Source organism: Penicillium rubens (assembly GCF_028828025.1).
Source record: "Penicillium rubens strain IBT 27055 chromosome Unknown utg000003l_segment0_segment0, whole genome shotgun sequence".
Taxonomy (NCBI): domain Eukaryota; kingdom Fungi; phylum Ascomycota; class Eurotiomycetes; order Eurotiales; family Aspergillaceae; genus Penicillium; species Penicillium rubens.
The window spans coordinates 3,140,819-3,152,602 of NW_026890601.1; the positions used below are offsets into that span (position 1 = coordinate 3,140,819).

Below are 11,784 nucleotides of genomic sequence, written 5' to 3' on the forward strand. Positions count from 1 at the left end.
CACTGGAATGGCAATAGCTGTAATACAATAACCATGTTTTACTATAAGAATAAGTGGTCTTTCCCTCTAGCTTGGCAAAACGAACAGAATGCCCCCAACCGGGTCAAAGTGGTATCGATGGATTGCTGATACATCTCTCCCCAACTTATATGCCACTTCAGCCGCTATAATCATAGCAATTTGCTTGATCTATTGGCTTGCACGAGATGTGTGGCTCTGGGTGTGGACAAGACGCCATGTGATCTCCCGTCGCCCCTTCCGATCGAAAACGATAGGCTCTTGGAGGCGACTTGTCTTCGTCCGCCTGCCAAAATGCCTGCGTTGGCTTGACATTCCCAACTACCGGGAAGCGCTCATCCTGACTGTCATGCTCGCGGCAAACATTATTGGCCTCCGGCTTAGAGCCCATTCTTGGGCCGAAGCGCAGAAAAGGGCTGGCTCTTTGGCAGTCATCAACCTCGTGCCTTTGTGCACCGGTATCAGCTTTGGACTTCCGGCGGACCTGCTCCACGTGGACCGCCAGATGCTGGCGTGGTTTCATCGCTGGGTAGGTCGCATCTGTGGGCTCCATTCTCTGATTCACTGTTCGCTGCTTGTTACTGTCGCCAGAACGATGAACCTGGCGACCTCACGGCACATTGTTCCAATAGCCGTAAGTCAAAGATATGTGTTCCTATTGCGTATACTAACATCTCATCAAATATAGGCCGGTTGTGCTCTCTTTCTCGTGATACCGGTTACTTGTGCGGCGGTCCAACGGCGATACTTGCAGATTGCGATGAAATGTCACTACCTTCTTGCAGCAACGGTGATTGGCGCGCTTATATACCATCTCGTGGAGCGGCAGTCACTGTATCGGTGGTACCTGGTAGGCGCCATCTGCCTGTGGTTTTTCATCAGCGCTGTTGTCTGCATAATGGCCGCATGGAATCACAAACCTTGGGGATCTTCCCAAAAGGAGGTAGTCATGAACTCGGTGAGCCATTTTCTCTGGCTGGATATAGAGCTACCCCTCAACCGAGCGATCCGCCCTGGCCAGCACGTGCAGCTTTGGATGCCACGAGCCGGTTTTCGGGCTTTCTTTCAGCTCCCTCGGTTCTATGTTGCATTCTGGGAAAATGGACCAACTCAAAGAATAGTTCGTATGGTAGCAGAGCCGCAACCCGGGCTTACGCAAAAGCTGTATCACCAAGCACTGAAATCCCCGGCCAAGCAGTCGGTTATGGTACTCGGTCCCTACGGACACCCTCTCGATTTTTACCGGTTCGGTACAATCCTCTTCATCGTGGAGGATATTGGATTTTTTCGAGCGCTTTCATACATTGAGATGTTGGTGGAGGCAAGCTGTAGGGGCGAAGTGATGGTGCGAAAGCTCGAGGTTCTCTGGAAGCGCCAAGTTGGCAAAGATGGTATGTTTCATGAACAAGTACTTTCGGGTCAAGGAGCCGCCTGTTGATCGGGGTTTTCCAGAGAATCCACAATGGGTAAATGACTGGATACAAGGCCTTTTCAATCGCGACTGGAGAGCGTTCAAGGTGGATTTTCTGCTGATGCAACTCATCTGAAAAGTCACGATCTGACCATTCTCCAGATTTTGCAATTCAGCATCTACTGCCCGCGTACTCAGACTGGACCCCAGAACAATATTTCCTACGAATATGCCGAAAGGATTTGCTACTTTTATGGCTCGATCAAAATCGAGGAAGAAGTTGAACGGTATCTCAACAACCACCAATGCGGAGCTGTGGCCGTAGCGGGTGAGTTTCCGAGTTCCAACCTTCACCCCCTATCGTGGGCTGAATAACAAAGTTTTGTGCTTACGGTGCTTACCGCCTATGCAGTATGTGCGGGTCCGTCAATACGTGAGGCTGTGACAAAGACTATACGGCTACACACAGGAAGAAATCTCCAGCTAATGGTTTTCGACCCCGATATGTGTCCTGCGCCGGATGGACTTGTAGATTCACTCAGCAGCGATGAGACTCCAGCTGGCAGCCAGGATCCACCACATCAACATTTGGGAGTAGGCGAGGATAGGCATACTCACCAAGTACGACAATTCCTAGCGGACAGCAGCAAGCTACAGTTCCCATCGCCTAAAGAAATCTATACGGAAGCTGGAAACGTCGAAATGAACAACCACTCGAAGTGGGTGGAAAGTAGATTGGCACAAGGGCGCAGAAAGCCTACAACCACTAAACCTTGAGATTGTGCCAACTTTATAATGCTTGCGCTCTCAGCGTATTGATAGATTCTGCAGCTTACTGGAAACCATATCATCTGCCGCAAGTTCGTATATCACAGGGAGGGCATGGGAAGCTTGGAGCCTGGCCTTGATTGCCGCACAGCCGGTCCGCCTTCGCGAGCAGATCCCTTCCTGGGGAAACATTGATGGATATCTTAAGTGGTTGATATGATAGTTGATATGATAGGAAGACGATCGCCGACCATGGCAAAGCTGGCAGCGAAGTGTGCCAGTCTCGGGTAGGATGGTGTGTGCATTTCGTCCCGCAGATCCAGCACACTCCAGAGAAGGCACTGAACTGCCTTCTCTTCGAGAAGATTTCAAGGGACGAAAAGGTCTCTTGGCTCTATTGCTTAGAATATTAGTATTTGCAACGCATAGATCATGAGCTCCTCATACTTTGCATCTATCCACAATTTAGTGCCAATAAACCAATTCATCTTTGTGTGCGCAGAGAGCTTAGATGGAGGCCTTTAAGGCTTCCAGAAGCAAGCGAGCCTAAATGTCACTGGCTATAAAGTATACAAGAGAATATAGCGCGAGGTAGACCTTGGTTCATGGAAGCGTTTACAGCTTAAGTCAAGCGGTATTGTTGATCGCACGCGAATCATATTATTTGGAACCCAGAAAACAAACGCATAGGTTTAGGCGGGAAGGTATGTCTTGACCAGGAATCGAATAAGAAAAGAACGATATTGTGAAATGAAACCGTTCAACTCTGCTTCGCTTGTTATCGGCCGGTTGGAACCCGGTTGAAGTGTAACGTTTTGAGGGCCATGAACGCGAACACGTAGGAGACATCAATATGGGTTGCATTGTTCAACCTAACTCGCCATTAGCCCTCCGCTTCCTTAGCATAAGGGAAACAGGTTGGTACAATTATTTGCGGGAGTTGACGTCCCCTGTCTAACTCGACCGGTCATTGTTTTGACCGACGGTGAATGAAACCACCGCGTTATAACACGCCCCCACTTACCTGCCACCAGTTGTGGAACAACCTAGGATTGCCCACAGAGCAAATGAAAAAAAGAAACGAGGAATAAATAAGACCGCCATTGCATTTTGAGGTTGTTGCCTACTGAACGAAACCACAAAACCATAGGAATATCGAACATCAAAGTTGACTTCCGCACTAGCCAATATTACACACCGACATCCAAATTAGGTTCCACACCATCGACAGCATACGTATTCATTCCTGGGTCAATCCAAAGTGCACCAAAAAGGTGCTTCCACCGTTGTTGCACGTGAGCCATTAGTGATCTCGCCCTTTTGTGCCGGTTGGCCGGTTATAAAGTTGTGGCCAAACCGGTTATAAAGTTGTGCAGCTCAAACGTCTCACCTTTACAACTCAAGGCTTCGTTACAACCATTTTATCGTAGCATCTTATTCTAATTTCTGTGTCTGGTTAGAATCCGTGATCAAATCGAAGAAATTACAGCTCAACGTGCCGATTGTATTTTCGCTAGTGTACCATTCATCCAAAAGCTAAAACGGAACCACCTAGGCTGACAGGGTGAAACAGAACACCAGTGGCGAAGTAAATATTTCTATCGAACGAACAAAAGAAAAATGAAGGGGAAAAGGTTCGAATATCCTCCAGGATAGTACATTAGGGTTGAAAGCGAATGACACGCGAAGCTTGGATCGTCGTGAAGGACCCTGGTGCAAGTATCCAAACAGTACGCTGATGGCAGGCAATCCATGAGAGCAAAACATTCAGAGTTCCCAATTTCCCACTATATTCTGTACAAAGACCTGTGGGTCAAGGAATGGCCTGGGTATAGAAGGGTGAATGCGAGATAAAGGAGCCGAACTCCACAGGGTAGAATTATCTGTGATCTCTACCCGTGGCCATATAGCTAACTGAAACCGTGATTGTCCAGCGCTGGTTATGTTTCCCACTGTAGAACTCCGCGAAAGGATGTCACTTATCTGACAACGTATCCTTCGTAAGTTTCCCAGCATTGACTCAACTCGTGGAAGAAAGAACGGATACTCTTCGACAGCCTCTCCGGTTGCCGTACCGAGCTTACTGAGTCGGAGTTCTATCCAGTCCACCCGCTCAAAAAGGAAAAATGCCGATACATAAAGGAAAATATCATCGGCGCAGGTGTCTTGGGATAACGGATCCGGCCCCGTCCAGCTGAAGGAGCGGACGTTCTCGTAGCTGGGATAGAAGACACATTCAATGGCAGGAGTCCTCTTATGCCCATGCTGGGTATACTCTAACCATCCTTTGAGGGATTGGTTTGAGCACAGAGTGCTATGGCTTTCTGCGAGGCAAGGCGGCGGTGTCAGTATATTGGGAAATTCTCTCCAAATTGATTCAAGATCCAGATCCGAATCGTAGTCTGAAGGGACGTCAGCGCCAGTGTTAAGTATCGAAAATTAATCCAACTAACCAGTTTGATAAAGTTGTCCCATTATTCCCTGCAAAATGTACCACGTTCACGATGAAAGACAGTTTCTGGACGCAAGGATCTAGGAAGATTTGGTGGTCTCATAGGGTCTATATGTAGAGGTCAGGATGACTAGCAGAAAGCTCATCGAAAGAAAAAGAAAAACAAGTTGAAGAAGAACCTTGACCATGACCGTAAGAAGACCGAGTTACCCAATGATAGTGGCTCCTGATCTACGTAGAAGCAAACGGTGAATGATCTTGTTTCCTGAAAATGTACATTGGTGAGGTGTGGGGAATGCCCGCCCCACACATACTCCACCCATTGAACTATGTCGACATACAAGACCGGTCAGACCACGTTTTTTTGCTATTATACAGTACCCGAGAATTTGGTCAGACGAAGATAGCTCGTTTCAATTTGCTCCTGCACGGTCTCATTGTAGCTCACTTATCTGACACGAGGGCCTGTCACTGTTCTGCAGTGTTCCGAGAACACCCTGGTGTACAGAGACAAAGGCCTGACGATGACCCCACAGCAGCAGTTCTTGATGATTGCAGTACTGTTGAAGCTTTTCGTTTTCTCTCACCAACCATTTGTTTGAGTCTTGCAGGAAGCGACGTTCCTCTTCCAAGCGTATTTTGCCGGCCGACTTGATCGTGTAGCACTCCCACAGACACAGATAGAGGTCGAGAAGGTCGACGGCAGAGGACGACTTTGAAGAGGGATGGCTTTGTAGAATCTGTGACATGCTGCTAGTCAAAGAATAGGCTGCAACGGCCGGGATTGTCTGGAATGTTTGGTTAGAGCCGGCCATAAGAGGTGAAAGAGAAACCTAACGCTTGTCTCGCCCCGTGACGCTCGTTCCAAAGAATCTATCACCTGTTCCGATCTCCCTGGCATGTCAACGGGGATAACAAACTGATCTGGAGATTCACGCTTTCTTTTGTTGGCTCGTCCAGATTGAGACAGAGAAGCAGGAGAGTCCATTGATTCATTTGGATTCCAAAGCTCGTCGCTATCCAGATTGTAGAAAACAGGGATAGGAGAGAACAAGCTCGGGTAAACTGTAGCTTTTATATCAATGGTCAAGGAGATTAGGATACAATAGACTAGATCCTAAGAGATTGCATAGGGGGTATGTTCAAGCTACTCGGATGATAAACACACCCGCATGAACTGCCTCATTCACCACCAGGCTCAGTAAGTGGATGCCTTGCGATGTTTGAATATCCTTGTATTTTCGATTGAAGACGCCCTGTCATGGTCATATAAATGAGGGCCGGCAAGGAATCGCGGGTGCGCACATAAACCGGTTAACATTTCGCTGAACTTGCTCAATTTGAAAGGTGAGATAAAGCTAAGAATATCAAATTCGGGGTTGCTAATTAAAGATGAGTTTTGTATGTAAGGCAGCGTTGATAGACAGCCTTTTTTAATCCTTTGAGGTAGAATAATCTCAAGACAGACTAGACAGACAATGGAATTGTTACATGTCATGCGCGATTGCCAAGAGTGAGGGCCACTCTTTAGTGTATCTTGGAATTAGGAAATGACAGCAAATATTGCGGAAAATCTACATACGGATGCTGACGGGGGTAGTCCAAGGACGAAAGGTGTTCCAGGACGCATGATTTCGACGCTTGGGTTGAACATCTGTTATGAAGACAAGATTATGAGTCAGGATACGGTAGAAAGTCCAAAATATACCACTTTACAAGGCAGAGATGTACCTTTGCAGGTGGTACAGTCAAGTCCACATTGCTAGTCTAGCTGATTCGACGAAGACGTCACTGACCACTCTCTCATCACCACCCTTTAATCACCCCTCTTCAATCGCCTCTGGAATTCTTTGAATTAGCTTTCGAGACTTCTGCTTAGCTACGAGATGGATGGGATGGACGATTTCATTTACCCATCTAACTTTACGGAAACGGACATTGATGTTGTCCACCTTATGCTGTCTCGTGATGGTATTCAATTCAATCGTTTTATTGAAGGCCGTATAGAACCCTTTAGCCTGGACATCGCTTGGCCTCTGCAGAGGTGGGGCTGGGAAAGGGGGCTTCTGTGGACCGGCGGTAACTGGAAAAAAGTCGCCCACTAGTAGGACAGTTAACTCCCCAAAGTAATGGCCTTGAAATTGAGGGAAGATCTCGCGACATCGCTGCTTGACCCGAGACTTCGTGTTGCAATACATAGGGCATAAAAAGGTGGTGCAATCACTGCTGGATAGTCGTGCCGGTAAGAATGGGGGATCAGGGCCGGGTAACCCCGATCAGGTATAGCGAAGCTTGTTGGACTGCAAGCTGCAGATTACTGAGGGGGCTGGATTCGAAGCCATGGCCGGAATGGATAGAAATAGAACGGATCCTTCACAAATTCAGAAGAAAACCTTCATTTGCTAAATCATAGCGGCAACGCTGGGGCTCCTTACGAAATTTCCTTCCAAATTAATTCGCTCATTCTATCTAACCCACTGCTCATGAGGTCGGCAACCATCGCCGTCCTTCTGGGTGCTCCCGCAGCAATTCCTCTATCGGCGTCAACCAACACCCCCCGGACTGCGATAGACGTAATCCATGCCATAGTGCCACCTGCCACTATTGCTAGTCTCCTGCTGACTTATTCCAGAAACTTTCCTCTCCGCTCAAAATCGAGACCTGGGTTGGACCGCACTGTCAAGGAGCTGGGGGGTGTTTCACCATATTCAACGATTCGGTTCTTGCACTCAATATCTCGAATTTCTCTATTTCCCGTAGTTTCCGGCTGAATCGTACCCTTGAGGCTCAGGAGCAACTGGATCTCTCTGTGACCAACGACTATGGCACCTGGTACGCTAACAAAGATCAACTGTCCCCGAATAGTTCATCATGCACGAACTTTTGGCACAGCTACTACGCGGTGAACGGTAGCACAGCCTGTCACAATACATCACCCTTTACCTGCCACAGATTGTGGAACAACCCAGGCCTATGAGTGAAGAGTAATGAAGCAACGAAGGCATCATACATGTATTCAGAGGTGGGGACATAGTATAATATAAGGAGCTTGGATCCAATAATTTAACAAGCCAATGATGTAATCGCAAACAATGGGACAAAATATAATGTGCATTATGCCTTCCCTACCAGCAGAGCAACCATGAACCCTCGGTGGAGCCTAGCCTGCCATACATGGGGTACTGAGAAGGAAGGCAGCCTTTAAGTCTACACACACACAATCCATTAATGCCCGGTGGCTAAGCCGAAACGGCAACTATCACTGATCTATCAATACATGTCCTAGTGTACATGTGCCGTGTCTCCTTGGAGCCCATACAGTACATGGTTCCTTTCAGTATATGCCATCTCAGCTGTCAATATCCTAGCCGGTCCTCCTGGGTTCCCAACTACAATATTCGGGAGAAGACACAATACTCGAATAGAAGCACTGAAAAAATAATTAAAGCTAATGTTTCCAGACGATGGATCTGCCGTGGTTCTATTGTGCTGGGGTGAAAAGTCCGGCTGCTCCACTTTGCCAGTACCTGTTTCGAGCCCGGAAGATGAAGTATCCACTTGGAAAGAGATAAACAGAGCCTGATATACACGCAGAGGGCACTGGAGAAAATTTCTCCTAGGATTTAGTATCACACAAGTGGGCATTGTCGAGGTTTGTTAGGTATCCTTTTTGCTGTTATGAAGGATCACTGATCAACACACCTTGGTCTCCATGCCGAGGCTAAAGACGCACTCGAAAGGGCTGGAAACAAGTGAATATATTGGCATGTATACAGAAACCGGCACCCCCACTAAGAGAAGAACACATGGTGCGTGTCCTCACGTGTTCTATGTTCCTGTTTTTCCTTATTTTTCTTATTGCCCTGAAACGAAGGAACGGAGTGGAAGGGTCTACAAACCGTAGGTCTGCGTGAGGCTGGCTTGAAGGCTGAATGAAGGCTGAGATGACGCTACGAAGCTTCGCTCTCATTGGTCTTGTACCTGAATTGATTCTGAAATCACCGTGGTATACTCGCAAGGTGCCAGAAAATCCATCCATTTCATGCGCTAGAATTTTCTCTGCTACCCCAAATGATGTGCCAGAAATAACTCACGAAAGGACCGCCTTCTTCTAAGATTTCTCGGCAACATTCATTCTCACCAATTTGGCCAAGAACCGAAACAACGTAGCGTGTTACAAGATTCCTCATAGCGTCAATCTTTTCACCGTGATTTGGTGGCGTGTGCATGTAGACAAATCGAACAAGTTCAATAATGCAACTTAATCCCGTATCATAAAGCTTGAAATTTTCTAATGTTTGATGCAATTTAGAAAGTACAGGAGTGAAGTCTTCCCAGGACCCGGTATTTTCAGGTGGCGTGAAGGTATAGTTGGTAGTTGGCGAACTGGGAACGACTAGGCTCCGTTCAAACCGGTCCACACGCTTCTCTCTTTATATGGAATTTCCAGATCATCAGAGGCGTCTTCAGATGGAGGCGCCTCCAACTCGGCTCCTGCTCGGCTTCCGGCTCGGGCTCAGGTGTAGGCTCCATCAGAACTCTCCCCCGTAAACCATAACGCTTGGCTGGGGGTGCGTATGAAGCTCTGTTGCCTGGCTGTGCGGCCAATCATAGGCCGTCTTCTGGTAGCTCTGGGTGCTTAAGAATTGAACCTACGCGCTCAGAGGTCGCGCAATCCGGGCTCATAACAAGTTGATTTTACCACTAGACCAAAATACGAATCCATACCCAGCCTGATGAGTTGTGGTTTAGAATCCAACTTTGATTTGCGAAGGGTCAGTAGAAGTGACGTCATCCATCCATACTGTAACTAACTGAGCTTGTAACTATCACGGAACTGATTTGGCTTCAAAGGGGATCCACAGTGGCATATCAAAACAAATTGTTAACGCTTGTCAATTTCAACGATTGCGGGTTTTCCCTGATCAATTTTCGATGCCTTATGAATATTCTCCATTTTTGCTTAAACGTCCGCGCAATTTCGTAGCTCTTCTCACATCAAATGCAAACAAGTCAGTAGGGTATCCATTGTGCTTAATAGTCACAATGTCCGCAGTACCCGCACTCTTTATCGCAGGCGGTGAGGTCTTTCATGGGCTCAGAATCATAGCCATAATCATAAGGCTCATGTTGTGAGTAATAATGACTGCTCGGACTCAACCATATCGAAGACTCCTCATCAGACTGCCCTAGTTAGTAGATATCATATAACGAATCGGGTAGGTTACCGACATCATACAATCATTCCAGGGGACTTCATGGGAAAGTAAAAAGACGTACCTGACTTATCTGGGCAGTTAAGGCCTTGTAAGGAATAGGATCTCTGCACGAGTCGCTGAACTTTGTTCGTTGACACAACCTGCAATGATCATTAGATAAAAAAATACTTGGAGGGCCGACGTCTACGAGGTATTTATAGGGACAAGCCTTGCTTGGTCCTGGTGGTCTCTGACAGTATCAGCAGTTTTGAGCAGGTTGATGGCAAAGTGTACCATAGAACCAACCTGGTCGTCCAAGAGACAGGGGGAAATAACCACCTCTACGACTCATGCTGAGTACATTGGGCAATATAATGCCATTCTGCATCTACAGTGGCTCCGGACCTTCCTGGCCGAAACACAACTATATCGGTCCCTGGTCACCAACATCATGGCTGATAACCAGTCCGCCATTGCCCTTTCGCGCAATCCTGAGTTCCACAAACGGACCAAACATTTCAACATAAAATTCCATTACCAGCGAGCAGTGCTGAATACAGGCGAGATCAGTCTTCAATATGTCCGACTGAGGAACAGGCCGCTGACGGTCTCACCAAGCCATTGGGACCAACGGCTTTTGCCACGTTCTGTAGTCTCCTAGGAATCGAAGCCCTGAAGACTCAGAGGCAACAAATGTGACAGCGCAGGCGCTCTTTCCACTTTATTTTCCTATGAAGGTTTTTGAGTGGGTTTACCGAGGATTGGCTGCACAGCGTTATTCCAGTATCGCCTTGCCCGCAAAGCGATCCTGACGGGGAATGTTGTGATATGAGGGCTGGTGCAGATCAGGAACCAAGCCGCACACCATCGGAATTAATCCCGAGTTATCTATACGAAGAATCAACTTGATCTTCTCGTTGTATATATAGTATCATGTTTCCCTCTGAAATAGTAATCAATCATACTTCCGAATTCCAACAGTCGCCGTTAGGTACGACGCTACTAGCATCTGTATCTACCAGTACTCGGTTTCGAGCTAAGACATATCTTAGGCGAAAATGCCAACGGCTTTTGGGGGTAAATTGACATCTAGTTCTTACAAAGAAGACACGGTCGCGTGGTGTTGGTTCTCTATGGAGTTCAACCATCAGAATCTCATTTGTATAGTTGCTAAGCTTACTCCAAAGAGCTAAATCACGGCTATGCTCTCTTTTGCTGATCCCAATGTCAAGTGCCTGGTCATATGGAATTGCGTGATTGATAGTCGCTTGGCCAATTCCCCATTCCCAGTCACGCATCCGCTGTAAACGGTGGTCACCTACGCTGAGTGGAACTTAGTCATGCTGACCGGCGAAGCGTTGCAGAGGTAGAAGGATCTCGCGGTAGATGAGCCCCTGCTAGTCTGGCCGAGCGACGGGGGCCATTCTCCACACTCTGCTCGACAGACATCCCTTGGGATCCCACTAACAGCGGGCGAGACTCACTCTGGCGAAGGTCGTTTGGTGATGGATCCCTGATAATGGCAAGATAACTATCAGGAGACGATTGACTGACCACGTGGACATGATGTGTCTCAGTATCCGACGGGACTCGGTGTGGACGGAAAGGCGTCTGAAGGCCCTTCGTTTCGACTGTATTTATCATCACCTCGGGCATTGAATAATTAGACCCAGCCCTACTTACCACACGCAGCATGACGTGCCAAAACCTGTATTTCGTTTTTCCAACCACTCTTCTGCACAGGATATATGGGCATGCGCTTGGCACTGATCGCAACGCAAGATGACGCATTTGTTTGCTTGTTCCTCGTCCTCAGCCAAACAAAACACACAGTGAAGGTCGCCGACCTCTCCACTCAAACTGAGCCTCCGCAGCGTCAAGTCTTGGACACCAGCCCAGATATTAGTGACCGATGTCAGGATAGCTGGTTGAGCCGC

The 11,784-nt window shown here is 47.6% G+C and overlaps 4 protein-coding genes across 4 annotated transcripts; 2 read left to right on the forward strand and 2 right to left on the reverse strand.

The window, feature by feature from the left end:
- Positions 1 to 88: 88 nt before the first annotated feature.
- Positions 89 to 1,565, forward strand: N7525_007413 (uncharacterized protein; the record flags this gene model as incomplete). The annotated part of the gene is made up of 3 exons (XM_061214078.1): positions 89 to 652; positions 707 to 1,409; positions 1,471 to 1,565. 3 exons carry the CDS (start codon positions 89 to 91, stop codon positions 1,563 to 1,565), a joined length of 1,362 nt encoding a protein of 453 aa, XP_061068509.1.
- A 2,399-nt stretch (positions 1,566 to 3,964) lies between these two features.
- N7525_007414 (uncharacterized protein) lies at positions 3,965 to 5,464 on the reverse strand (the record flags this gene model as incomplete). Its single annotated transcript, XM_061214079.1, has 2 exons — positions 3,965 to 4,599; positions 5,098 to 5,464. The coding sequence occupies 2 exons, from the start codon at positions 5,462 to 5,464 to the stop codon at positions 3,965 to 3,967; spliced, it is 1,002 nt and encodes a 333-aa protein (XP_061068510.1).
- Positions 5,465 to 10,298: 4,834 nt separating this feature from the next.
- Positions 10,299 to 10,508, forward strand: N7525_007415 (uncharacterized protein; the record flags this gene model as incomplete). The annotated part of the gene is made up of 1 exon (XM_061214080.1): positions 10,299 to 10,508. The coding sequence occupies one exon, from the start codon at positions 10,299 to 10,301 to the stop codon at positions 10,506 to 10,508; it is 210 nt and encodes a 69-aa protein (XP_061068511.1).
- A 677-nt stretch (positions 10,509 to 11,185) lies between these two features.
- Positions 11,186 to 11,503, reverse strand: N7525_007416 (uncharacterized protein; the record flags this gene model as incomplete). The annotated part of the gene is made up of 1 exon (XM_061214081.1): positions 11,186 to 11,503. The coding sequence occupies one exon, from the start codon at positions 11,501 to 11,503 to the stop codon at positions 11,186 to 11,188; it is 318 nt and encodes a 105-aa protein (XP_061068512.1).
- Positions 11,504 to 11,784: the final 281 nt, after the last annotated feature.